Source organism: Cibotium barometz, chromosome 9 (genome assembly GCF_041138505.1).
Source record: "Cibotium barometz isolate CiBa-2024 chromosome 9, ASM4113850v1, whole genome shotgun sequence".
Taxonomy (NCBI): domain Eukaryota; kingdom Viridiplantae; phylum Streptophyta; class Polypodiopsida; order Cyatheales; family Cibotiaceae; genus Cibotium; species Cibotium barometz.
Genome location: NC_141054.1, coordinates 25,293,661 through 25,319,325, shown reverse-complemented (window position 1 = coordinate 25,319,325; position 25,665 = coordinate 25,293,661). Strand labels below are relative to the sequence as shown.

The 25,665-nt window shown below is 46.9% G+C and overlaps 1 protein-coding gene across 1 annotated transcript in view; it reads right to left on the bottom strand.

The window, feature by feature from the left end:
* The window catches only part of LOC147635372 (uncharacterized), a 28,952-nt gene that overhangs the window by 2,366 nt on the left and 921 nt on the right, over window positions 1-25,665 (bottom strand). Inside the window, exons 2-5 of the mRNA XM_086802630.1 lie at window positions 24,446-24,589; window positions 631-758; window positions 271-456; window positions 22-105 (exon numbers count right to left, since the gene is read on the bottom strand). Coding sequence (XP_086658756.1) covers window positions 22-105; window positions 271-456; window positions 631-758; window positions 24,446-24,589 — 542 coding nt within the window. The remainder of the gene's footprint in view (window positions 1-21; window positions 106-270; window positions 457-630; window positions 759-24,445; window positions 24,590-25,665) is intronic.

Genomic DNA, 25,665 nt, shown 5'->3' with positions numbered 1-25,665 from the left:
TCTTATAGGGAAACCTCTCACCTTATTGGTTGGAACACTCATCTGGATTTGCTCTCCTACAGAAGTATGTGTGCCATAACTAGGAATCGTGGCTGCTGCATCTGCCTGCATCAAAGGAATACTTAATAGAAATAGCACACATACACACGTACACACTCAAAATGTTTGGCTACATGCACACGCACATCCATCCACACGCCACGTATTTGCCCACCACCCAAACCCACCCACCACACACAAACGCCCACCCTTCAGATAAATGGAACTGACCTCTGCTATTACGTCCTGAATCAGTTGCTCTGCACGATTAATCTGCTCAAGTGTTCCCATCAACTCTACCATCCGAAAAGGGAAATTCGGGTTGTGGTCCAAATCTTTTGTGATCTGTATTCTCGCCCCAGATTGTTGTTGTATATACTTGATGGTTTCCCCACCCTTTCCTATAACAAGGCCAACCTGCAGTCAAATGTTGTCTTAGCAACTAAACAACTACATAATACCATCCTTTCCAACAGACTACATAATAGATGAAGTAATATATACAAGATAGTTGGGGTAAGAGGCTGGGTACATGTCCTGTCTTCCTCACACTCGTAATGGTAACTTGGCAGAGAGATGTTTGCTACATACCTTAGCATTAGGAATCTCCACTTTTCGGGACTCAGGAGGTCCATGCATGGAGTAAAAACTCCCACTGGTAACGTCATTATATGGCTTTTCTTGGCCCTTATTTTGGAAAAACTGGCCAGAATTGTGCACTGAGACACCATAAACGACCAGCTGAGTGTAAGCCAATAGAACATAAATGAAATAAAATAGCAGAATCATAAAACCATCATTTCTTCAAGTAATGAAATGGCCTAAGGGTGGCATTATAGAACATAAATTGAATAAAATACCAGAATTATGAAACCATAATTTCATCTAGTAACAAGACGGCCAATAAACTAGAGTTGCCACCAAGAATGACATCAGATATGCATTTGATCTTCTGACAAATAAAGCACGTGCAGAAGGCACTTGGCACAACCACTAACATGACACCAGACCTGGGTCTCAACAGCCAGGTCACTCAACCAACTTCCCAAGTCCCGCTCACAAAGGTCGGCTAAGCCCTAAAGTGTCCTATGCTACCCTGTACAAGTCCTCAGTTGTCTTGGAGCAGAGAAACTAGCAGCAGTAGGAGTGACTGAGCATAAATTAGGGTTTGCAAACACGAGTTAGATGTAGTTCACACCAATGACTGGTTACAGCTTACATGGAGGCAAATGGACGATACTGACACTCACTAGCGTCTGTTCCAAATTTATACCCCAGAAGTGGGGTGTTGTGTTGATAGGATCAGTGATGAAGATCAAGAAACTCAACAATGCAGCCAAAGCAAATGCACAAAGAAGACAGAAAGCTGGCATTTTCATCAAATCAGCCATCAGAACCCAAATTCAGTGCCATGCTCCCCCACTAGTGTGTGAAAATGGTATTTATCCAGCCCTAAAAAGGGGAATTTTCTGGATTTTATTGGCTTTATTTCATGTTTTTTGTGTCTTGCTGCTGGCCGACAGCCCCTGGCCTGGCCGACCAACAGCACACTACCATATATATAGCATAGCCTCTTCATTCAACATTCTGTACCACTACATTGATCACATCAGGTACCAATTGATCTGCTGCTGCTGCTGACAGCGCCTGCACTGCATCTGCTTCATCATCCTCACCTATCAGTCCAGCACATCAGCGTTTCGTTTCAGTTCATGGGACCACAGCCCTCTCTGCTACACAGCACACCATCGTTATATCTCAGCTCATGCGACAGCAGCCCTCTCTGCTACATACAACACCTCAGCGTTTTTATCTTCAGTTCATGGGACAGCAGCCCTCTCTGCTACACAGTACAGCACCTTAGCGTTTTATCATCAGTAGTAAGTACATACCTAGGGAAAAAAGCCCACTCTCTGCTACAGTTCATCATCGTTTTTCTTCTACAATTTACCTTGGGACAGCAGCCCACTCTCTGCTCACCATCACACCACTTGGGGACGGCAGCCCTCTCTGCTCCTCACCACCACTCAGGTATTGCAGCACCCTTGTCACCAAAGCTTGCACCACTACACCACTTGGGATGGAAGCCCCCTCTGCTCCTCATCACCACACAGGTATTGCAGCACCCTCATCACCAAAGCCTGCACCACTCGGGACGGCAGCCCTCTCTGCTCTTCATCACCCTTCAGGTACCGCAGCACCCTTGTCACTAGAGTCTACACCACTTCACCTTACGCTGCCCACTACCAATCTCAGAGTCCCTTTGCCTCACATCAACGCAAGCCTTTGTCAATGACCACACCTCAGTTCAGACATCATCTTTGCTTCTGCACTGGTCTTCTTCACAGAGTCTCGTCACATTAGAGGACCTCTTGTACATATTTTCACTCACCATCATATATACACTCACTCACCCATTTCATGCTATGTTGTTTTGCTTTGATCTCTCATACATTTGGTCCTTTTATCCTTTTGCCCTCACATCTAGATGTCATTACCCCATTGACCTTGACATTCCCCCCAAGCTTGGATTTGGGAGAATAGCACTAGTGCAACGGGCAAAGCTAGAGGAGCACATTCCCTAAGGGTATGTACTCAGAAATAGTACATCATTAAGCTCTCAGATCAATTCCAAAGGCCTAGCAACAAGCATGATCAATTCCAACAGGTGACCCACCGTTGTGTTAAGGGAAAGGGATAGTAGGCATGGTGACAACAGTGAACAGATGCTCAGTTCTTCAACAAGACTTGGAAGTGGAGATCAAAAGTGGAAGGTGTTCAGACAAAGAGAGTCAAACACCTTTTTGTACCATATAAATACAGAAAACCCTCACACCAACCATCTCTCTCCTCTGTCTTAATCATGTTTAATCAGCATCTTGTTCTCAATCAGGCTTAGGGTTGTGGATCAGTACAACAACGCTTCCGTGCATGTAACAACCAACTCCAAGGAGCAATCCCTCAATCAAAGTCCCATAGTCACCAGAAACGTTTTGGGGTTTTTGAGTTTCAGGCAAAACGTTTCGGCCTTCCACTAAGAAACGCCAAGGTTTCGGATTTTTTTCTATAGAATTTTGCATTGCAAAAGTTCCAAAAAATAGGAACTTTTAACTTTCAGAAACTTTTTTTTTTTTGAGAAACCAAAAAATCTGAAACGTTTCTTGTGTTTCAGGGTTTCTCACTCCAGAAACATGTGTTCATGTGACTATGCTCAATCCTCAATCCCCAATGTCACGTCAAACACATGCTACTCTCCATTGGCTTCCATCCTTACACATGCGAACGCCAAGCCAAGAAATAGAAGACCGATTGACCGTGCACATGGATGTAGAACGTCTACTCGGAGTTGGAGCCCCCCCCATACGCACGCCTGCACCTGCCCCCCTTCGTCTTCCAGCCCTACGCGTTGCCCCCCCTCCCCCTCCCCTTATGCGCAACCCCCTACCTTCACCGTCAACAGCCCCCCCTCCCCGCTGCCTCCCACCTCACTGCCCTCCCCCCGCCTCCTTTTGTGCTCCTGTGCATGACCTCTCCCCCTTCTCATTCCCTCGCACCTCTTGCCTCCTCGCCTTGCATTCCCCCTTCGCCCCTACTCAGCCCACCTTTGTGCACATGCCCTCAACCCCCTCAGCCTTCCTCTTCGCCGCACACCCACCCCCGCCGCCTATCAGAATGCACAGCGGAAATGAAGACAACTGCTGTACAGAGCAATACACAGATGAAAGAGAGAGAGAAGCTAGTGTAACTCTGCTATATACACCAATAAATCCCAGAATACAGAATGGAGGGTGTGGGGGGGCAAGGGGCCATTTTATATGGCCCCATGCTGCTGGTCGGCCAGCCCAAAACAGGCCGACAGCAGCAAAGATGCTCACGACCAGCAATAAGCAGAGTCGGCTAGGTGAAAAACCAATCGGCCACTACTGCAGGTCAGGTCGGGTAGCAAAGTCCAATCGCCCAGCATCTGATACAGCCGACAGGCAGAAAACAGCCTCCCACACCTAGCAAAAAATGGGAAAAATACATGGAAGTGAGGAAAAATGGGGAAACACCAAAACTGAGCGGGCACACCCACAACAGAGGCCCTGACATAGTGTACAAACAGGAGATGACTGCTAACACCCCCTCTCAGCTCCTGGATGTGGAACCAACCCCAGTGAGCTGGAGTGCCGCCGGAGCATAGCCTGAGGTAGAGACTTCGTGGAGAGGTCCGCCGCATTGTCCTCCATCGAACAATAAAGAAGCAAGATGTCACTAGCCAAGATCTTCTCACGAACAAAGTGATATTGTATCTCTATGTGCTTGGTCTGGGCATGGAAGACGGGGTTGTGAGCAATAGCGATATAGCTCTAGTTATCGCACTGGGGATGACTGTGGGCTCCGTCTGTGGAAACCCAATCTCGCCAAGCAACAACCTCCATAGCCACACAACCTTGCAAGTAGCACCACAAGCAGCCCGGTACTCTGCCTCTGTCAACGACGAGGCAATAGTTGGCTGCCTCTTGCTGCTCCATGAAACTACTCCTGAGCCGAGGAAAAAACTATAGCCTGATGTAGATCTCCTCGTGTCTCCCCAATCTGAGTCACTCCAACCTTGGAGTCGAACTCGTTTCTTCGTTTCACCTCCAGTGGTGTAGAAGAGTCCAAGATCCTTCGTACCTTGCAAATACCGCAAGACCCGCAATCCTGCGTCCCAATGAGACTTCGACGGCGTCTGCATAAATGAGCTCAAAAGCCCCACAAGAAAACTCAAGTCCAATCTGGTGTTTAGCAACAATCAGATCAATGAACCAACCAGCTTCCGGTAGAGAGAGGCATCAACCGGCTCACAAGGATCATTCACTGTAAGCTTCGTGTTCGGGTCCATCGGTGACGTGATAGGCTTGCAGTTCTCCATCCCAAAGGCCCCAAGCAACTCATGAACATACCGCTGCTAAGAGACAAAGAACCCCCTCTGGGTCTCCCAGATCTCCAATCCCAAGAAGAAGTGGAGTAGGCCTAAGTCGGTCATCTCAAACTCCTTTGACAAGGCAGCCTTCGCCACTGCAATGTGCTCCATATGACCGCCGGTGAGAATGAGGTCATCCACATAAAGGATGATCAATGTGACCATACCACGTTCCCGAAAGAGATATAGATTGGGATCTGCAACCGATCTCTGAAATCCAATCCGTAGAAAGAAGGAATCAATCTTCTAATTCCAAGCCCTGGGAGCCTGCTTAAGACCATACAAGGCCTTCCGCAACCTGTAAACCATCCCCTTTGATCCTGGAACCTCAAAGCCTGGAGGCCGCTCAACATACACCTCCTCTTGGACGTCACCATTAAGGAACGCAAATTTAACATCCATCTGAAATACGTGCCACCGCTGAGAAGAAGCAAGGGTAAGAACGGTCCGAATCGTGGTCATCCTCGTTGTCGGTGCAAAGGTATCCTCATAGTCGATGCCAGGCTGCTAAGCATAACCCTTAGCCACAAGTCTGGCTTTGTGTTTGTCCACCAACCCATTTGATATATACTTGGTCTTAAAGACCCACTTGACACCAATGACAGACCATTTCGACGACCTCGGAACCAACTCCCAAGTGTTATTCTTCTCAATGGCATCCAGTTCCACCTACATGGCTTACCTCCAAGTATCCTGTGCAAGGGCTTCCTTGACGGAAGTGGACTCTTTGTCCCGCATGATACAAGACATCAAAGCATAGTTTACCTGTTAAAGCTCCGCTAAATGACTTTTATCATGAACTCTATGCGATCTTCGAGCTCCATCCTCTGTGGTCCATTCGGAGGGAATCTCCATAACACCCGACTCCCGGAGGGTGTCTACCAACCACCTAGGTACTCGAACAGAACACAGAGCCTCTTGCTGCTCTGCAGGGGCTCATCTCCAACTGCGGGCTCAACCTCCTCAACTGATTGAGGCTGTCCAGCTAGAACAATCGACTGGGAATCATCATCAAAATCATCTGGGTCTCCAAGAAGTGGTGGCTCATCAATAGTGGAAACCGGAACATGCTCATCAAAAACCACATCCCTGCTGATGACAACCTCGTTCCTCTCTGGATCATACAACCTATATCCCTTGGAAAGAGAGTTATTTCCCACAAAGACAAGCTTTTGGGACTTTGAGTCGAGCTTTCCCCTCTGCTTCTTCGGAATGTGAACATATGCATCGCTCCCAAACACACGGAATGGGAGACATCAAGTTTCCTGCCAAAATAAGCCTCAAAGGGAGTCATGTTCGGTACTGAAGTCGTCGGAGAACGGTTGAGGATATAGACAACTATAGCCACAACCTCTCCCCAAAGTGGACGAGGAAGATCACGATGCTCCAGTATCGTCCTCACCATCTCCACTACAGTCCTGTTCTTACGCTCAACTACTCCATTCTCTGACGTCGAACCTGTATTGGCCAGCTCTCGCTTGATGCCATGTTCCACACAAAACCGCACGAAAGCATTGGAAGAAAATTATCCTCCTTTGTCAGCCCTAAGAGTCTTTATCTGCAAGTTAGACTCTTTCTCCACCATCACATGCCACTCCTTGAACCGAGCAAAAGCTTGGTCCTTCTGTGAGAGAAAATAAACCCATGTGAATCTACTACAATCATCAATAAGCAGCATAAAATACAAAGAGCCTCCCAAGGATGCTGTCTGCATAGGTCCACACAAGTTAGTGTGTACCATAGTCACATGAAAACATGTTTCTAAAGCGAGAAACCCCGAAACGCAAGAAACGTTTCAGAAACCTCTGTTTTTTTGGTTTCTCAAAATTAAAAGTTTTAAAACGTTGGCAACGTTAGGAAAAAAAACGTTGGTGTTGAACGTTGGCAACCCGTTAGGGAAAAAAAACGAGGAAAAAAAAAAGCAACGGCTCTCGTCGGCGCTTGCTCGACCATCTCCTGCGCACAGTTCGCCGGCGCTCGCCTCTCATCTGCTGTACACAGATCGCCGGCAGTCTCTCTCTCTCTCTCTCTTGCTCACGTAGGCTGCAATCAAGCTTCTCTCCCTCTTCTTCCCCTTCTTCTTCTTCCCCTTCTCTTTCTTCTCCTTCTTCTCCTTCCCCTTCTCTTTCTTCTTCTTCTTCTTCTTCCCCTTCTCTTTTTTCTCCTTCTCTCCCTCCTCTTTCTTCTCTTTTTTCTCCTCCTCTTTTTTCTCCTCCTCCTTCTCTTTCTTCTCTTTTTTCTCCTTCTCTCCCTTTTCTTTCTTCTCCTTCCTCTTCTCTCCCTTTTCTTTCTTCTCCTTCCTCTTCTCTTCCCCAATTACCTAATTTTCCCCAATTTCTCAAGAATTTCCCAATTTCCCCCAATTTTCCCAATTTCCCCCAATTTTTCCAATTTCCCCCAATTTTCTCAATTTCCCAATCTTCCAATTTCCTAATTTCTCACAATTGTGCCTAAAACTCCTCAATTCCCCAATTTTTTCTCCATTGCATCATGCCTCCAAAAAACAAGAAGGATCCCATGCGGGATGTGTGGGAGGACACCATCCACATCTTCAAGTATGGCACATCGTCGGGTTCTAGGTGCGTCGTATGCAAGCTTTGGGGGGGGATGTAATGTGCGGGAGCGCAACACGCATACGAGCTCATTACACATGGGAATCAAAGCAAGGTGGGCATGCTTGGTTTTTGTGTGAATGAAGGACTCTTTTATGCACATGGTGGCTCGGAGGAAAGGTTTAGGGAGGTGCGACCCCTTTTGCGCAATCCCTTACCACGAGATAGAATTGAAGAGTTGGTGACAACCGCAAGGCAAGAGCATGAAGCCAAGCAACGGTCCGCACCGGAAGAAGTCGCACATACATCCAATGTGGCTGCTAATGCATCCCGTGCAGCAAGTGACACAACACCGAATGCGGCAATCAATGAACCGGGAATGTCGGAATCTCCTAATGTAGGTGAGTCTTTGCCCATGCATTCAAGTTCCCAAATCTCCCATGCTTTTTCAAAGAAGAGAGGTAGAGAGCAACATGTGCATGGTCAAAGCTCCTTGCATGGACAATATGCTCCAAAGTTAAAAGAGGCCGCTCAAATTGCGGAGCAAAGATTTTTCTATCAATGCAATCTTCCTTTCAACATTGCTCGTGCGAAGGCCTACCACAACTTCTACAATGCATTGGTGGCGGCGGCGGCGGCGGCGGCGGCGGCCGGAGCTACGGGTTTGCGTCCCGTTACTTCGGAGGCCTTGAGAACAACACACTTAACAAGCCAAGTGAGGCTTACCATCAAGACCTAAGTGGGTTAAAAGTGTGTTGGGAGCAATATGGATGCTCAATTATTTCCGATGGATGGAGTGACATGGTAAATAATCTAATCTAAACTCTCATCTTTCATCTTCAATATTTAATGCTTGATGCTAGTTGCTCATGGGATGTGTAATGTGCATTTAAAAAGAAGTTTTTAATTTCTCATTTGGCTTTTGTAGAGGCGACGACACATGATTAATATCTTGGTGTCATGTTGCGCGGGCACAATGCTAATGCGTGTTATTGACGCCTCGGCCCCCAGTTTGAGCATTACGGGAGAGTGGATTTACGAGCACATACGACAAGCGATTGAGGAGATTGGTTCTCAACATGTGGTGCAAGTCATAACTGACAATGGCTCCAATTGTGCAAAGATGGGAGAGTTTGTGGAGAGGGACTACAAAGCCATTGTATGGACTCCTTGTGCTTCACATTCTCTTGACCTAATGATGAAAGACATTGCCCAATTGTGTTGGGTAGAGCCAGTGCTTGAAAAAGCCTTGCGAATCATAACATTCATCACAAAAAGACCACAAGCATTGGCAATTTGGCTCTCTTTAGAGCAACTTGCAAGTACGAGCTCGTGAGGCCCGCCGCGACACGCTTTGGTTATCTTTTTCTAGTGCTACAAAGGTATGTCATTTTATATTTGAAGCACTTCGCAAGAGCTTAAAGGCTAGACTTGCTATTGCTTTAGATTTTATCTTGTCACATAAGCGAAGAAGCATGACATGCATCATTGCATTGTAGGATGGTCCAAACCAAGGCCGAGCTTCGTCGCCTTGTATGTAGTGAGTCATGGAATGATTGGAGAGGAAGCAACTCATCCGACGGGCTTCTCATTCAACAACACATCCATCCTAAGCAACGATTTTTGGGAAGAGGCGGAAACCATCAAGGAGGCCGTTGCACCTCTTTACTTTGTTATACAACTCTTTGATCATGAAGGGTCGACCATGAGCTTCGTCTATCACTACATGCATCGTCTTGGTGAGTCTATGACTAAATGCCCACGGCTATCACCAGGACGGTAAGTACTATGCATTCTCATTGTTTGTTAGCACATGCCGCATCAATGCATCATTTGTTTTAATGCCATTCCTAATGGAAAACAATCTTCATTACATGTGTAGAGCAAGAGATCTTACTTGCATTTGGAATGAAAGATCAAGTTGGTTTCATAGACCCATACATAAAGTTGCCTACATGCTTCATCCCAAATTCAATAAACCCAAAACTCCATGTGTTCATTGGAAAGATAGGACACTACGTTCCGGATGGACTTCATACTTGGATAGAGTCTTCACATCCGAAGAACAATCCTCGTAAATACTTTGAAGAGCTTGCTTTGGATTTCCTACTTGTCTTTTTCAACTTTCCAAATCTATTACTCACGTTCCATGTAAAATCAATTGTATGTAGAATTGAAAAGCAAGCTCTTCTCTTTGCGGGCATGGTTGTTTCCGTACGCCGTACGAACGTATTCGTACGGTACGGTTCATACGGTACGATTCCGTACGGTGTCGTACGGTCGACAGCGCTCATCTTGTCTAGTTTGAAAAACTAGCCGTTTTTTACCGTTTTTTACCGTTTTTAGCTGTTTGGGAGCAGCCATAAGGCCTTATAAAAAAGGCTTCTCATCCCTCATTTGAATTTTGTTCAAGTCCTTGGTTGCTTTCATTACCATGGACGAGGATGACCTTGTGCCTCCCATTGAGGGGCTTAGAGAGCCGGAGTATGATGATGAGGGTAACCTTCTTAGTGAGGGTGACTTCATTTTTGATTAAGAGACAGAGGAGGAGTATGCCTTAGAGGATTTCCTTGCATCAGATCATTCCTCTGATGAGGATATCTCCCCTTAGCCCACCTAGTACGTGGGTCCTACCACTATTCACTTCTTTTTTGTTCTAGTCTCGACTATCTAGAGTCTAGATATGTATTTTGGAAATTGGACCTCTATGGCATATGCTCTATTAGCCTCTACTTTTTTTTGTTCTAAATTCAATCAGACTTGAATGCTGGCACTTCTAAGTTTTTAAGTTTTGTGACTTGCCTACTCTTGAGTCTTCATACTTCCGAGTCACAACTTTGAACTCTCGACTTGTATTGCTCTAACTTGAGAGTCAAGACTTGAGTCTTGTGCCTTGTTTCAAGATTTAAATGCATGTGGATGATGTTTCAAATGACAATGCAAGTGGTTTTCAAGTTTTTACGTGTGTTTTTAGCATCTTAAAAAACACACACCGTATTTATCGTATCGTACGATATGAATTATATCGTACCATAAGTACACCATACCGTACCGTACGCGTACCATATGACAACTATGTTTGCGGGTAATCAAGAGAAGTTTGCCCCAGAGCTTGCTTTGAAGGAGGAAGATAGAAGACTTGCAGTCACTTGGTGGGAGATTCATGGGCGGTTGTCTCCCGAGTTGCAGTCTTTGGCTCTTCGTATACTCTCCCAAGATTGCACTAGTGGTGCCGCAGAACGCATATGGAGCATATGTGCTGACATTCACACAAAAAAGAGAAACAAGTAAAATATAATTTGAAATTTTGAGCGCTCTCTAGAGTCTAACCTTTGTACTTATTACTTGAGCTATGCAATAAGTAAATATTTTTTACTCTAACTACTAAGTTTGCTTCTTTGTGCATACTTGATTTGACAGGCTTAGCACAAGTCAATTAGGCAAGTTGGTATATGTAAATGCCAATCTTCGTCTTCTTGAGAAGCTCAAAGGTGATGGAGACGCCTTGCAGTGGAAGGTGAAAGAGATCGATAGAGAGATCCTTGCAAAGCTAGAGGTTGGCCTTGAACGTGGGGAGCATATTGATCTCTCGTTCATTCAGACACGTACAGATGAGTAGCTGGTATACGATTTTCTTCGAGAGGATGATGCGCTTTAGGCATGTGACTCGTGCCCAAGCTCGTGCTAGGCGTCCAGCGCCACTTACTTCAAGCTAATGAGCCTTCACTTCCAGATCCGATTGAACCAGTGGGTAGTTCTATCGATGTAGATGGTCATGATGCCACATAGCGGAGCATTGTTGCTTATCGACGAGGAGCTTGTCGTGGTGGCTCATTTCTCATGCAAGCGATGATGCGAGACTCATCAGACTCTAATAGTGATGTTGATGAGCGCGAGCCTTGATGCCCAGAGCCTGCACACTTTAGTTTTATCTTTTTGCTATCTAGCATGTTGCCCACATATAGACACTAGTGCATTATGCCACATTTTGTACTACAAATTTCTCTTATGTAGTTTTTTGGATTTGATTCTTGGTCCATGACTCCATTGTGATTTGTGAACCATGAAACGCATATTGCTATGCTTTCTTTAATAGACTCTACACTTGTCTCCTCTTTTATTTATGAAGTGGTTTATGATCATTACAGAGTTGAAAGTCAAGTCATCATTGATTCATTGGCATGTATGAAATAATAGTGTTCACTAAAATGTAATTCTCTTTCATTTTGTAATCGCAAGTCTTAGGACTTTAAAGTTTACTAGTTAACTTTTGGTCGTGATTCATGACTTCTCTTATCTTTGGTGTGTTTAAACCTTCAAGCTTTGGCCTACAAACAAACTATAAGCTCTACACCATCTTATTGTATTTATATATAAAAAAATCCGAAACCTTGACGTTTCTTAGCCGAAGGCCGAAATGTTTTGCCTCGAAACCTCAAAAACCCCGAAACATTTCTGGTGACTATGGTGTGTTGGTAACTCCATAGGTTTCAAAGCCCGCTTGGAAGCCTGCTTCGGAAAAGATTCCTTGTGCTGCTTCCCATGAATGCAAGAACTACAGCGTCCTTGCTTGCTGCCAACATCTGGTAAGCCTACCACCATTTGGTCCTGGAAAGCTCGCCGCACCGCATCCACATTCAAGTGGCCAAACTGAAAGTGCCACAAATCACCAATCTAAGAACCTGTCAAAGAGGAGAGTGTGGAGAGTTTATATATACCATTCTCCACGCCGCCTTCCCAAACAACCTAGCCAGTCTCACGGTCCCGTAGAGCAACAGAATGCTCCTCAAACTCCACCCAGAAACCAGTCTTGCACACCTCATGCACTGAAAACAGATGAAAACCAAGTGCTGGGATGTAAAGAACACGAGAGGAATGCTTCCCCCCTCTGCCATCGGGTATGATCTCCATCCGGCCCTCACTGTGTATCAATATGGTGGAATTGTTGCCAATGAAAATGCGACCTCACTTCCGTTTCAGATCTTGAAAGACGTCACGGGAAGGATTCATGTGCCTCGAAGCACCACTATCAAGAATCCATTCCCGAATATCCGTGGCGGTGAAGCCAAACGCCTCCTCGCTCGAAGAAGATGAAGCATCGGTCTCCAACATCTCCAAGTGCACAAAGGCTAGTCTTTGCAGTTGAAGCTGAAGAATCAGCACTCTTCCCAATCCGCTTGGGACACTTCCTCCAAAAGTGGCCTTTCTCGCCACAATCATTACAAGTCCTCTCGACCTTCAGTTTCTCTCGATCTAAATCAGGCTTCTTCGATGAAGACTTCCCTTTGTTGGGGTAAAGGCATTATGCCCACCCTTATAGTGTGTACTAGCCATGTGTTTTATAGTACATAGTACACTTAGTACTTTTAATGTACTAAGTGCACACTGTGTACTAGTGCAAATATACATGTGTGATAGGGGAGTCACACACTCATACACTGAGTTGACTTATCCCCACATGTCTCTCTCTCTCTCTCCCTTCTTCTCTGTGTGTGTCTCCCACATGAAACCCTAATTCTCAGCTCCTTCAACTGGTATTAGAGCCTGCGTGTACTGTACGGACCTGCGTGCTGCATCAGAACTGGTCGCCTGGGTGTGCTGCGTGGGCAGAAGCTTGTGTAGGTGCTAAGGCACATGTGAAGCTGCTGTGTGCAGAACAGGGCAAACCAGCTCGAGGTACGCCAGCATTGGAGAAGTGCGCCAGCCTGTTTGCGCTTAAACAAGCAAGGTTCGCCACCATCGTGGAGCCTGGCCACCGCAAGGCATAGCTGCGCATACACTAGGGCCTGGCCAAAAGGCGTAGCAACGCACACCACAGGGCACCGGCAGTTTAAGGAGTTTCGCGCCAACTGGAGGAGTCGGGCACCGTGCGGGAGAAACTCCGTTCCAACGTCGCCGATCTCGATAGCGCAACTCGCCTCAGCTTCCCAAAATTGGCGTCCTCGCGTAGATATGGTGTGCGCCTGCCCCTGTCCTCTGGCAAAATCAAGCTCGCCTCCACAGTAGTACCGGCCTGGTAACATCGCTTCTTCATTGCTCGGCGGGCAGCGCAAATCGACGCTAAGACTATCGCGGGAATTATGAGCCGCAGCAGCAGAAGGACGATGGAAAGCTCGGAGCTCTATCGCATGCTTGGGGCGCTGGCCCTGGGCCAGTTCGCTTCGCTCCTCGTCACCTTCTCTGGTCTCACCTCCAACATGCTTGCCCGCCAAGGGTAAAGTCGCCAGGTACCGCCATATGCACGAACACAGCAGCAACCATCCGTACCTACACAGTCAGCAATACGACTCCTCCCTTTCTGAAACAGAAATCAGCTGATTTCAGAGGTATTTGCCTTCAATTTTGGAATTTGCATGTCCAATCATCAATTGAGCAGGTACAATCATCAATTGAGCAGGTACAGGTCCAAATTGCTCAGATTTTGAGCAAAATTGGCAACAATTAGGTGACATTGGTCACATTCCGCGTCAATTTGCAGGAAATTGGATGTCAAAATTTGGGGCTTTTGATGTAATTGTGCCATTGGGCATTCATACATGCTGTATGATGTGAGCAATCTCACATTTGGGGCAAAATTGCAGGAAATTGCAGTGCAAATCAAAGGGCTTTTGTGTCAATTGGATTGATTTGCATGCAGGCACTGGCATTTGATGCTATGGGCAATGTGTTGATGCCTGTCAAGCACTCAATGTGCCTGTGAATCAAGGGGCTTCTATGTATTGGATGTATATGTGGCCAGGGGGAAGCATTGTGAAGACTCTGGATGCCTTCATGTGCATTAATGTACCATTCATGATCAGAAATTGATCTTGAATCAAGGGGCTTTTCAAGATTTTGTGCTTGTTGAGCTTGGCAAAGCAGCAGGGAAGACTTTTATGCCTTGAACCCTCAGAAATCCACTTGCAGTCAAGGGGCTTTTGCTCAATTTCTGTCTGGGACTGTTGTATGCAGTGGTGGGGACTATCAAGGTCTGATTTTCACTCATTTGGACAGCCAGGAGAGCATTTATTGCTGCTGTACTTGCTGGTACAGATTTGGTACAACTTTGTACAAGTTTTGGCATGGCTGTACATTGATTTGAGTGAGGAAAAGGTTCATTTTCAGCTGCTGTACTTGCCGGTACAGATTTGGTACATCATTGGTGAGCACTTAGTACTGTTGTACAGTACTTTGGAAGGGGAACAGAGCACATCTAAGGTGCTGTCATAAATCTGCAGCAACCAGATTTTGGTGATTTTATCACATTCAGTGGGAGTAGAGTTGCATTCGTGCTTCCACAGTGGGAGATAAACTTTGGGAGAACAATTGTGAGCACTTTGTGTGCTTTTGGTGCAGTGTTTGCACATCTTGCAGGGAGTCAGGCATTGACAAAGGTTGCATATTGTTATGGCAACCACAGGTGAGAGCTCTTCATTGCTTCACATCAAGAAGCTTGAAGGCTCACATAATTATGACATTTGGCAAACCCAGTGCTATAATGTGTTGCTCCAGAAGAAGAAGCACAAGCCCATCAAAGAAAGGGGTGTAATGCCCGCTTCTCTTACTGCTGAAGAATGGGAAGATATGGATGAGCTAGCAAGATCCACTATCATGTTGTTTGTGTCAGACACTTTACTTTTCAACATACGTGAAGAGAAGACAGCTTGGGGAATGTGGCAAAGATTGCAGGACTTGTATGCCTAGCAAAGTGCCTCAAGCAAAGTGTATTGGTTGAAGAAACTCATAGGTCTTCAAATGAAGGAAGGGGCGTCTATGACAGCCCATCTAAATGAGTTTAATGGTGTTGTCAGCCAGGTCATCAATCAAAAGTTGGCAATGGACGATGAGTTCAAAGCCACCTTTCTCTTATGCACTTTGCCAGAGAGTTGGGACACATTCACGACAGCCACTAGCAATTCAAATGCTATGCTGTCATATGCAGATGTGGGGGTGCTCTCCTTCAAGAGGAGATGAACAGGAAGAACAACTCTGTTGGAAAGTCCAATGCAATGAATGCACGTGGGAGATCCCAGCAAAGGGGTAAAAGTGAAGAACGGGGAAGGAGCAAGTCCCGCTCCAAAAAGGACTTGGAATGCCATTATTGTGGCAAGAAGGGACATGAAGAGTGATACATTCTCAGTGTTTGAGAAGTTTGTTGCTCATGTTGAGAATCAAACTGGTAAAACACTGAAGGCTTTGCGTTCCGACAATGGTGGAGAGTATATGTCCAAACAGTTTCAGGACTTTTGTGATGCTAAAGGCATCAAGAGGGAGCTCTCTACTCCTTATGATCCTCCACAAAACGGGACAGCACAGAGGATGAACAGGACCATTCAGGAGAAGGTCCGTTCTATGTTGTCACAAGCTGCGTTACCTCATGGTTTTTGGGCTGAAGCTGTTATGACAGCCGTTCATCTTATAAACAGGTCACCTAACACGAGGCTTGGTGGGAAAGTGCCAGAGGAAGTATGGACAGGGAAGTCTCCGTCATACAAGCACTTGAGAGTGTTTGGTTGCGTTGCGTACGTACACATACGCAGGGAAATACGCACCAAACTTGATCCTAAGTCTCACAAATGCATATTCCTAGGATATGGTGACAGAGGTGAAATGGGGTATAGACTTTGGGATCCAGTGAATAGAAAGATTATACGCAGCAATGATGTCATTTTTGATGAAACATGCATGTATAAGGAGCCTGCAAGGCAACAGGAGCCTGGCAGAGTCATCTTTGATGATGATGGATATCATGGACAACAACAAAGGGCTGTAAATCAGCCATTACAGCAACAAAACCAACCCTTAAATGATGTTGTAAATGGTCCAAATGGACAGCCAGAGATGGCAGAAGATATCCCTATGGATATCCCACAGTTAGAGGAGATACCGGGCATGATCTTTCAACCTTATGGCATGGAACAAGAGCCACCAATAGGTGATATGCAGGCTGGACAGCAACCTGCAAATGATGATCATTGGGTACGGAGGTCCACAAGACCCTCTAGACCCCCTGACAGGTTTGTTCCAGGGGTTGACTACTTGATGCTCACTGACTGTGGGGAGCCCTCATGTTATAAGGAGGCTTTACAGAGGGCAGACAAGGCTCTTTGGGAGCGTGCTATGAAGTCAGAGATGGATTCTCTGCACAAAAATGGAACATGGAAGTTGGTGCATTTGCCTACAGGCAAGAAGGTTTTGCCATGCAAGTGGGTTTACAGGCTCAAAATTGCACCTGATGCAAAGCCAAGATACAAAGCCAGGTTAGTGGCTAAGGGCTTCAAGCAGGAATATGGTGTGGACTTTGATGAGATCTTCTCTCCACTGGTCAAAATGACCACACTTAGAGCTGTATTAGCTTTGGTTGCTCATGATGATCTGGATTTGATTCAGATGGATGTGAAGACTACTTTTCTTCACAGTGATCTCCATGAGGAGATATATATGCAACAGCCAGAGGGTTATGCAGTGAATGGAAAGGAGAAGCTTGTATGCAAGCTGAAAAAGAGTCTTTATGGGCTCAAACAGGCACCAAGGGAATGGTATCATAAATTTGATACATTCATGAAATCCCAAGATTTCAGGAGGAGTGACATAGATCACTGCTTATACACCAAGAAAGCTTTGGATGGCAGTCTATTGATCCTCATCTTGTATGTTGATGATATGTTGATTGCCGGGAAATCTCGTAAAGAGATGGATGCCTTGAAGAAGAGGCTGCATCAGACCTTTGATATGAAGGATTTGGGTGATGCAAATCACATTTTGGGTATGCGGATACTTCGGGACAGAAATCAGCATGTGTTGTATTTGTCTCAGAAGGAATACATTGGCAAAGTTTTGCAGAGGTTCAATATGGACGGGGGGAAGAAGACTAGTACTCCTTTGCCTCCATATGTGAAACTCAATGCTATGGACAGCCCACAGTCAGATAGTGGCAGGGCTGATATGGCCAAGATTCCGTATGCTTCAGCTTGTGGCAGTCTCATGTATGCCATGGTTGCTACCAGGCCGGACATTGCATTTGCAGTGGGAGTGGTTAGTAGATACATGGCCAACCCTGGCAAGAAGCATTGGGAAGCAATGAAAGGTGTCATGAGATACCTGAAGGGCACACAGGATATGTGCATTTGCTTTGGCAAACAGGATGCATTAGTGCATGGTTACACGGATTCGGATTATGCCGGTCATCCAGATAACCGGAAGTCTACTACCGGTTATGTGTTTACATTCACAGGAGGTGCTGTGTCATGGATATCCAGGATGCAGAAGTGCACTGCCTTATCTACTACAGAGGCCGAGTATATTGCAGCCACAGAGGCTTGCAAGGAGGCATTATGGCTATCTCGGTTAGTGGTTGATTTGGGTTATACAGGGGATATTCCATTGTTGCATTGTGACAGTCAGAGTGCCATCCAGTTGGCAAAGAACCCTGTCTTTCATGCAAAGACGAAGCATGTGGATGTGAAGTTCATCAGAGAGGTGATAGAGAACAAGCAAATTCAGCTTGTCAAGATTCATACGGATGACAACCCGGCTGATCTGTTGACAAAGAGTTTGCCTCCAGAGCGATTTGCTCATTGCAGACACTTGATGGGCATTGGATGAGGCCAGTTTCAGCCTTGATATGGCCTTGTATATTATCATGTACATGCTGATTTTTCTTTTCCTTCATTTAAGGGCACTTTGACTTTAAGTGGGAGGTTGTTGGGGTAAAGGCATTATGCCCACCCTTATAGTGTGTACTAGCCCATGTGTTTTATAGTACATAGTACACTTAGTACTTTTAATGTACTAAGTGCACTATGTGTACTAGTGCAAATATACATGTGTGATAGGGGAGTCACACACTCATACGCTGAGTTGACTTATCCCCACATGTCTCTGTCTCTCTCTCCCTTCTTTCTCTGTGTGTGTCTCCCACATGAAACCCTAATTCTCAGCTCCTTCACCCTTTGCCCATATCCTCTGACGATATCTCTTTCCCCGCCTGGAGAACTTCCTGTTGAAGAGCCTGCAGCTTGTTGATGTGCTCCCGCATCGTTGATGACTTTGCAGGATTCATCACCCACATTTGAACTTCCAAGGAGATTCTCTTCATGGGTGATACCCTGTTGTAGAGAGAAGCCAAATGCTGCCAAATCCCTTTGGCCAGCGTCATATGCTTTATGTGATTGATCACCTGTGGTGTGCAATCGAGGAAGATGAAAGAACGGAATCGGGCATTAACACAATCCCATAACTGTGCCTATGCCTCCCGTCCCTTCCGAATAGAGGGTAACTCCCCTTCTTCCAACTCCGACTGTGGAACCCCAACAACAATGAAATCAGCCAAGTCATAGGACTCCAAAACAAATTCCATCATTACCTTCCATATGCCGTAGTTGTTCCCATCAAGCTAGCGGTCCACCGGGAACGTGGGGAGTGTAGGGTGGGTGGGAAAAAAGAAGAAGAAGAGGCTGCAAATAGAATGCAAGGTGGCTGTACAACAGTGATGGATGCCTTCTACCCGATCTCCAAGTCCCGTACAGCCCAAAACAGTCTGCAATCAGCAAACCCTTAACGTCCCACTGCCTCCAAGCTTCAAGCCACCTGGGGCTCTGATACCATGTCAGAATGCACAGTGGAAATGAAGACAACTGCTGTAGAGAGCAATACACAGATGAAAGAGAGAGAGAAGCTAGTGTAAGTTGTAACTCTGCTATATACACCAATAAATCCCGGAATACAGAATGGAGAGTGGGGGGGCAAGGGGCCATTTTATATGGCCCCACGCTGCTGGTCGGCCAGGCCCAAAACAGGCCGACAGCAGCAAAGATGCTCACGACCAGCAATAAGCACAATCGGCCAAGTGAAAAACCAGTCGGCCACTACTGCAGGTCAGGTCGGGTAGCAGAGTCAAGTCGGCCAGCATCTAATACAGCCGACAAGCAGAAAACAACCTCCCACACCTAGCAAAAAATGGGAAAAATACATGGACATGAGGAAAAATGGGGAAACACCAAAACTGGGTGGGCACACCCACAATAGAGGCCCTGACATAGTGTTCAGACAGGAGATGACTGCTAACACCGCCTCCTCGCCACCTCCACCCCTCCACCCCTCCACCCTTCTGGGCTCCGACCACTCCTCTGCGACTCTACCACCTTCAGAGATGAGGGTTGGGGATGAGGAGAGGGGAGGGGGGGAGACGGAGGTGGACGGGGAAGCTCCAAGGAGGGAGAGGGAAGCAGAATGGAGGAACCCTCATGAGAGGAAGGGTGCAAGGAAGGGCCCGCCGAAGGCTCGGTGGGGCCAACACGCCTCACTGCAAACTAGGAAGTTGAAGAGGAATCTCAGCGGGGCAACAGCCTTCAAACCAGGGGGGGTGGGGGTGGGTTCCTCCAGGTGACTGGGGGGAGCCATCACCGTGCTGCGATAAATCTCGAAATGGTTCTTTGACGAAACCGTATCATCATGTATTCCGCCAGCCTGGCGCACTCGACGGCGTCACTTAGCTCTGGAGGTCGGCCCGCAGCTCCATTGTGGGCCAACGGTCTGCCACTCTCCAACATTAGTGTTGGCCGCGGCCGGATCCTGGTGCTCTGCTCTGCTGCCTGAGGGCCAACTTCCCTCCTAGCCCCTCGAGGAGGATTTGAGCAAGACCCCGCGGGGGCAAGGGGGACCACTGGGGGCGGTCTCTTGGACTGTCGACGAGGACAGGCTCAAGTGAGATGTCCCATCTGCGTGCATATGAAGCATTGGCATGGGAGGGCAGCGTGCTCAACTCTTTGCAAAATGGGGGCTCCCTGGAGACAAGGAATAGATGTGACGTGTGGCATTGTCTCTGGAGAGGCTTCGCAGTTTAAGGCCACTTGTTACCGGGAGAAGAGGAAGATATTCCTTTCGAAGGTCCGGGAAGTAGATTGTCGGGGCCTTGCTTCTCTCCAGCGTCTTCAGAAGAGTTCCCCAGATAGCCCGTGGATTGAGGTCAGCTGCTTGCCGCCCACACAGAGCTTCCTTCTGGACCCTGGCCGACGATAAAGTCACTAGGGATTTCTTTGAGATTGTAGGCCCCCCTAGGCGGACGGATGGTATTCGCAGGCTGCGAGGTCAAGATGGATCTTTCATTTTTGACACCCCCCCCCCATGTGAGAGCCATAGCCACATATTTTTTCAGATCCCTTCTCACAGGGGGGCCATTATCCTCATAGGTGGTGGATGCGAGAGACCGGGTCTAGCGGCACACGAGAGAGGTCGTCTCCCCCGATCTTCGGACTCTCCTACTAACTCCCTTCAACTGGCAGAGGCTTGACGGCTCTCCCTAGGGGTAAATGTCCAGGAGCGGATGGGCTTCCAGTTTCCTTTTCTCTTCATCACTAGGATCAAATGGAAGGTGGCCTTTGAGTAGCCTTCAATGAGATTATTACCACAGGCGCCATGCTAGAGAGGCTTGGACATTGGCAGTCTCAAGGCCTCTCACCACGCTTTCTCTCAGATTTTTGGAAGAGGCTCTGGGACAGTTTTCGACCTCGACAGATCACCCTCTTTTTGTGGTTGCTGGCACATAGGAGTTAGGTGGTTGGCACGTGGTTGGCCATTGGCGGTAGACCAACATCATGTCCGAGATGTGGCCATCCCCAGGACTCTCAACGACATTGGCTTTAGGATTGCTCGAAGGCTCAGCAATTCTGGGAGCAGATTCTCTTCATCTTCACTCTGGACAAGGCCTCTTTCAATACTATTATATGGGGCACTGTCACTTGGGCCACTGAGGCCGAGGTTGTCATGGCTTATGAGGAAGGTGGAGGGCTAGCCCTTCAAGCCTCTCACCTTCGTATTTCGACAATACCAATACTAGTCCCATCTATAGGTCACCTGGACTCCTGGTTTGCTCTCTCTCCATACCAGATCCCAGCCCAGCCACCTATCCCTCAGCCATCAGAGCGGCTCCCCACAGCCCCTACTTTCTTCACGCAAGATGGTCACTAGAGCTATATGGAGATTACAGTATGGAAGAGCCGCAGATCGCACATGCCTCCAAGGAGAGCACCTTATATATGCAGCAAAGACTCTGTCACCTTTCATTGCCTGGCTCTTTAATAGAGCTCTGGCAGAGGGTTTGCCTGAGACATGGACTATGCATACTGTAGTGCCTTTACATAAGGCTGGGGACCGTATGGACCCAGCCAACTATAGGACTATCATGGTTGGTCATACATTAGCCAAATTATATGGGGCAGTATTGGAGGCAGAGCTTAGTCACTATGCAGAGGCCAACGGTCTCCAAGCCCCTCTGGACAGACAGGTTTTCGGCGCGGCTTCTCCACCATTGACCATGTCTTCACTCTCAAGATACCGATTGAGCAGGCCAGGAGTTGGGGCAGGCGCTTACAGTGCTGCTTTGTGGATTTCCGCAAAGCATTCGATACGGTTCCTTGAGAGCGGCTCTTTCAGAGACTCATGACACTGGGAGTACCTACAGAGATGATGTGGGGAATTTATGCTCTTTATGAGCATGTGGCAGCCAGGGTGAGTTGCCCAGGAGGTATGTCTGCAGACTTTGCTAGAACCATTGGTGTGAAGCAAGGATGCCCACTATCTCCCACCCTCTTCGGGCTATACATCGACGAGGTAGCAGACTATATTCAGCGAGGAGGTGGAGTCGGCGGGCACATCTCGGACACACAGGTACATATTATGCTATATGCTGATGACATTATCTTGATTTCAGAGACACATGAGGGACTTCAGCAGTATCTAGGGGCTCTAGAGCTTTTCTGCAGAAACAGAGGCCTCACAGTGAACCTTGGGAAAACCAAGGTTATGATCTTCCATACATCGCCAGCAATAAGAAGGAGATCTATTTATATGTTTGAGGGCAGCCAAGTAGAGGTCTCTACATCTTATGTATATTTGGGGATTACATTCACCTACAGAGCCGGGCGATTCTCTATGATGCAAGCAGCCCATGATCGACTCACCCGAGCCTATGCAGCCTTGGCTATGATAGAGAGACAGAGCCATCAGGCACATTTCCAGGAGCCCCATACAAAAGGGTGGCTTTTTGACACTTTAGTCACCCCAGCCCTGATGTACGCAGCCCCAATTTGGACACCAGGCTTGGCAGCCTCCACATGGAGCCAGATAGAGCACCCACACGTCATACTACTATCCCGGATGGTTCGTAGCAAGCCATCCGTTCCCCATGACATTGTAAGAGCAAAGTTTGCTGCACCATCGATGCTAGTGGAGGCACTCTTTCAGACAATATGTTTCTTGCACAGACTCAGTGACATGCCGGTGGACCGACTCCCGCGCATTGTTTTTGAGGCATCCAGGCAGCTTGCAAAGTCAGGGGACAGTTGCTCATGGTATACACAGGTAGTCCAGTGGCTCCAGAGTTTTGGGTATGATATGGACCGATTACCACCTACCCAGTATGATCTACATGCCCCACACCTCTCCCTCTCACACACTGAGAGGAATAGAGTCGTCAGGTAGGAGCTAATTCAGAGACATATCACGCGCACATGGGTGACACCATCACAGCCTCCTCTCCATACGAAGACAGCATACTACAGAGATCATTTCTTGATGCTGACTTATGATGGTGTCATTCAGAGACCGCACTACATGGATCTATATCTTCCACATGCTCTGAGAGTAGTGATTGGACAGCTCCGAGTTTCATCACACCCCCTGGAGATTGAGGCTGGACGAGCAGCCCGCATCCCGCGGGAGGAGAGATTATGCAAATTACGCAGAGAGGATGTGGAGAGCGAGTCACACTTTGTATGCAGATGTCCATATTATGATGGGATCAGAGCCACCTACCCTACTCTCTTCAGAGGAGCAGACACATCTTTTCAGTCCATCCTGCAGATATCAGACCAACAAGTACTTGGGCGCTTCTTACTAGAGATATACTGACACAGAGAAAAGTTAATCCAGTCAAGAGAGAGGAGAGCCCAGATCCGACAGACTCAGCTGACCGATTTCTTCCAGAGGACAGCCATGCCAGATCCCACTGGGGTCACTTTGAGGAGAGTAGAGGAGATTCGAGTCTTGCGGCATCCACGAGTGCCCACCTTCCCACAGACATCGACATATGATCAGGGACATTCGGGCACAACACCAGAGGCGACTACAGGAGAGAGGACAGCCGGGTCCCATTGATCTGGCACATCAACATATTTTGGAGCATTCCAGAAATCTGGTAAAATTCATCTAATTGGAGTCTCTGCAAAAGTTAAAAACTGGGGCTTTTCAAAATTCCTCCAAATCTTGCTTAATTAGAGCATTAATCTTAAATCCCCCATCATTTTTGTAAAATTCAGGGCATATATCAAGCATTAAAGGGTTGGTACAGCCTACTACATCATCTTTTCTGACAACCACTACAATTCTAATGAGCAGAACAAAACTACTGTTAGGGTGAGTTCTCTGATTCTAGGGTCACATTCTCTCATTCAAGGAAATAGGCAAGATTGGCCCCCATCAATCTATGGTCCAAATGATAGATTCTGATGGGCAGGATTTGGGTGAACTCTTAGGTCTAGATGGGCAGAGGACTAATCCTGACCGCTGAATCTGCCTCGCTGAATCTGCCTGCGAGAATTCCGGGAATCTAGATCTTCCACACAAGCCTGAACATTCTGCATGACTGACATCCCCTGTGCCCACCTGTGAACATCAATGCAGAATTCTGATGTCTATGTCAGAAAACTTGCCTGTCATCAGAAAGCTCACCTGCCAACCCCACAAGTGAGCAGTCTGGGAACAGCACTTAATCGGCCATTCCCCTACACATCAAATAAACCCTCTTCAAAGGCCTTACAACGGAACTTAGGTTAGTTACATACGACTTTATCAATAGAAAAATGAAACTCCAATGTAAATCAAACCCAGAGTTGGGATTATGGTTCGGGTTAGGGGTGGTTACGCATACCCTCGCTTGTGTCTTCCTCCTGTTGGGAAGTACTGTTGTCCGGGATGCAATCTTCGAAGCGAGATCGTTTCGTGTCCTTTGAGACGAAGCGAGCCGCAATCTGCACCGCCCTCTGCTTGGCAAGCTCAAAGTCGCTGAGAGGCCCTGTTGCATGACACGCCCAAACCGCTGTCATCGATCTTGCGCTTGACTTATGATGAGGTTAGACTACTGCCAAAGAGTTACTAAGAATTAAGAAATCTTTAGTTCAAGAACACTCAATTGAAAATGCACACATTACGAAGGGTCTCATAGGTGGATACTCACAAGCATCATTCCTTACCAGATTCACTTTGCTCTAGCTACACACCCAAATAGTGAGCATAAGAAGTACAAGACCACATCTCTCGTTTTCTTGCTTCATGCTTTGAGGCACTCCTCATGGCTAAGTGGTGAACTTGCTAGCTCTCCCAAAAAGGTCCCTTGTACTGACTTGCATTGAAATTGCAGGCTCAACTGTTGAGATGGCAATCCAGATAGGAGAATGTGATCCTGATATCTTTATGGAGCTTCTTTCAAGTTCAGAATTCCCAAGCTCATTTTCAGATTGAGAAAATGAAAAAAAAGCAGCAGATGTATATCTTGTTGAAATGAAATCCCTCTATTGGCACCTATGTGACCTCCCCAACAACTTTTGAGGTTGTTGTGTTTGTCTTCAAGGAGCCTTATATGTAAATAACCCTCTACCCTTCATGGTCAGAAGGCTAGATAGAAGGCACTCTATCACCTGAGACATCCCCCCGAGCATGGTAGCAATAAATCAAAGGTTTTGGCATTGGTAATGGGATCTCAAAAATCCCCACAAGTGCTTTGTTGCATGTGTGCGTTGAGAACACATAGGCCTTGGTCATAGTTCTTAATTTCATTGTCATGAAAACAGGCCAGGTGAAGAGTTCACATGTGGTTTTAAATGGCTAATCAACCTCGCAGTTTACAGCAACACATGTTACCCATTCCCAAGCTGCAACGACATGGCTACATCATTCACCGTGGTTTGGCTATTGCAGTCATATTTGCTACGTCTGACAAGTTCAAGAGATGACTTTGAAACAATACTACAATGTAACTATGCCCGATGTCTGAATGCATACTTGGCTATGACAGCAGAATAAAGCTACTTATATATTCAAAAATTAATAATGTATACAAGGTTCAAAGGCAACCAGATTACATGAATTTCC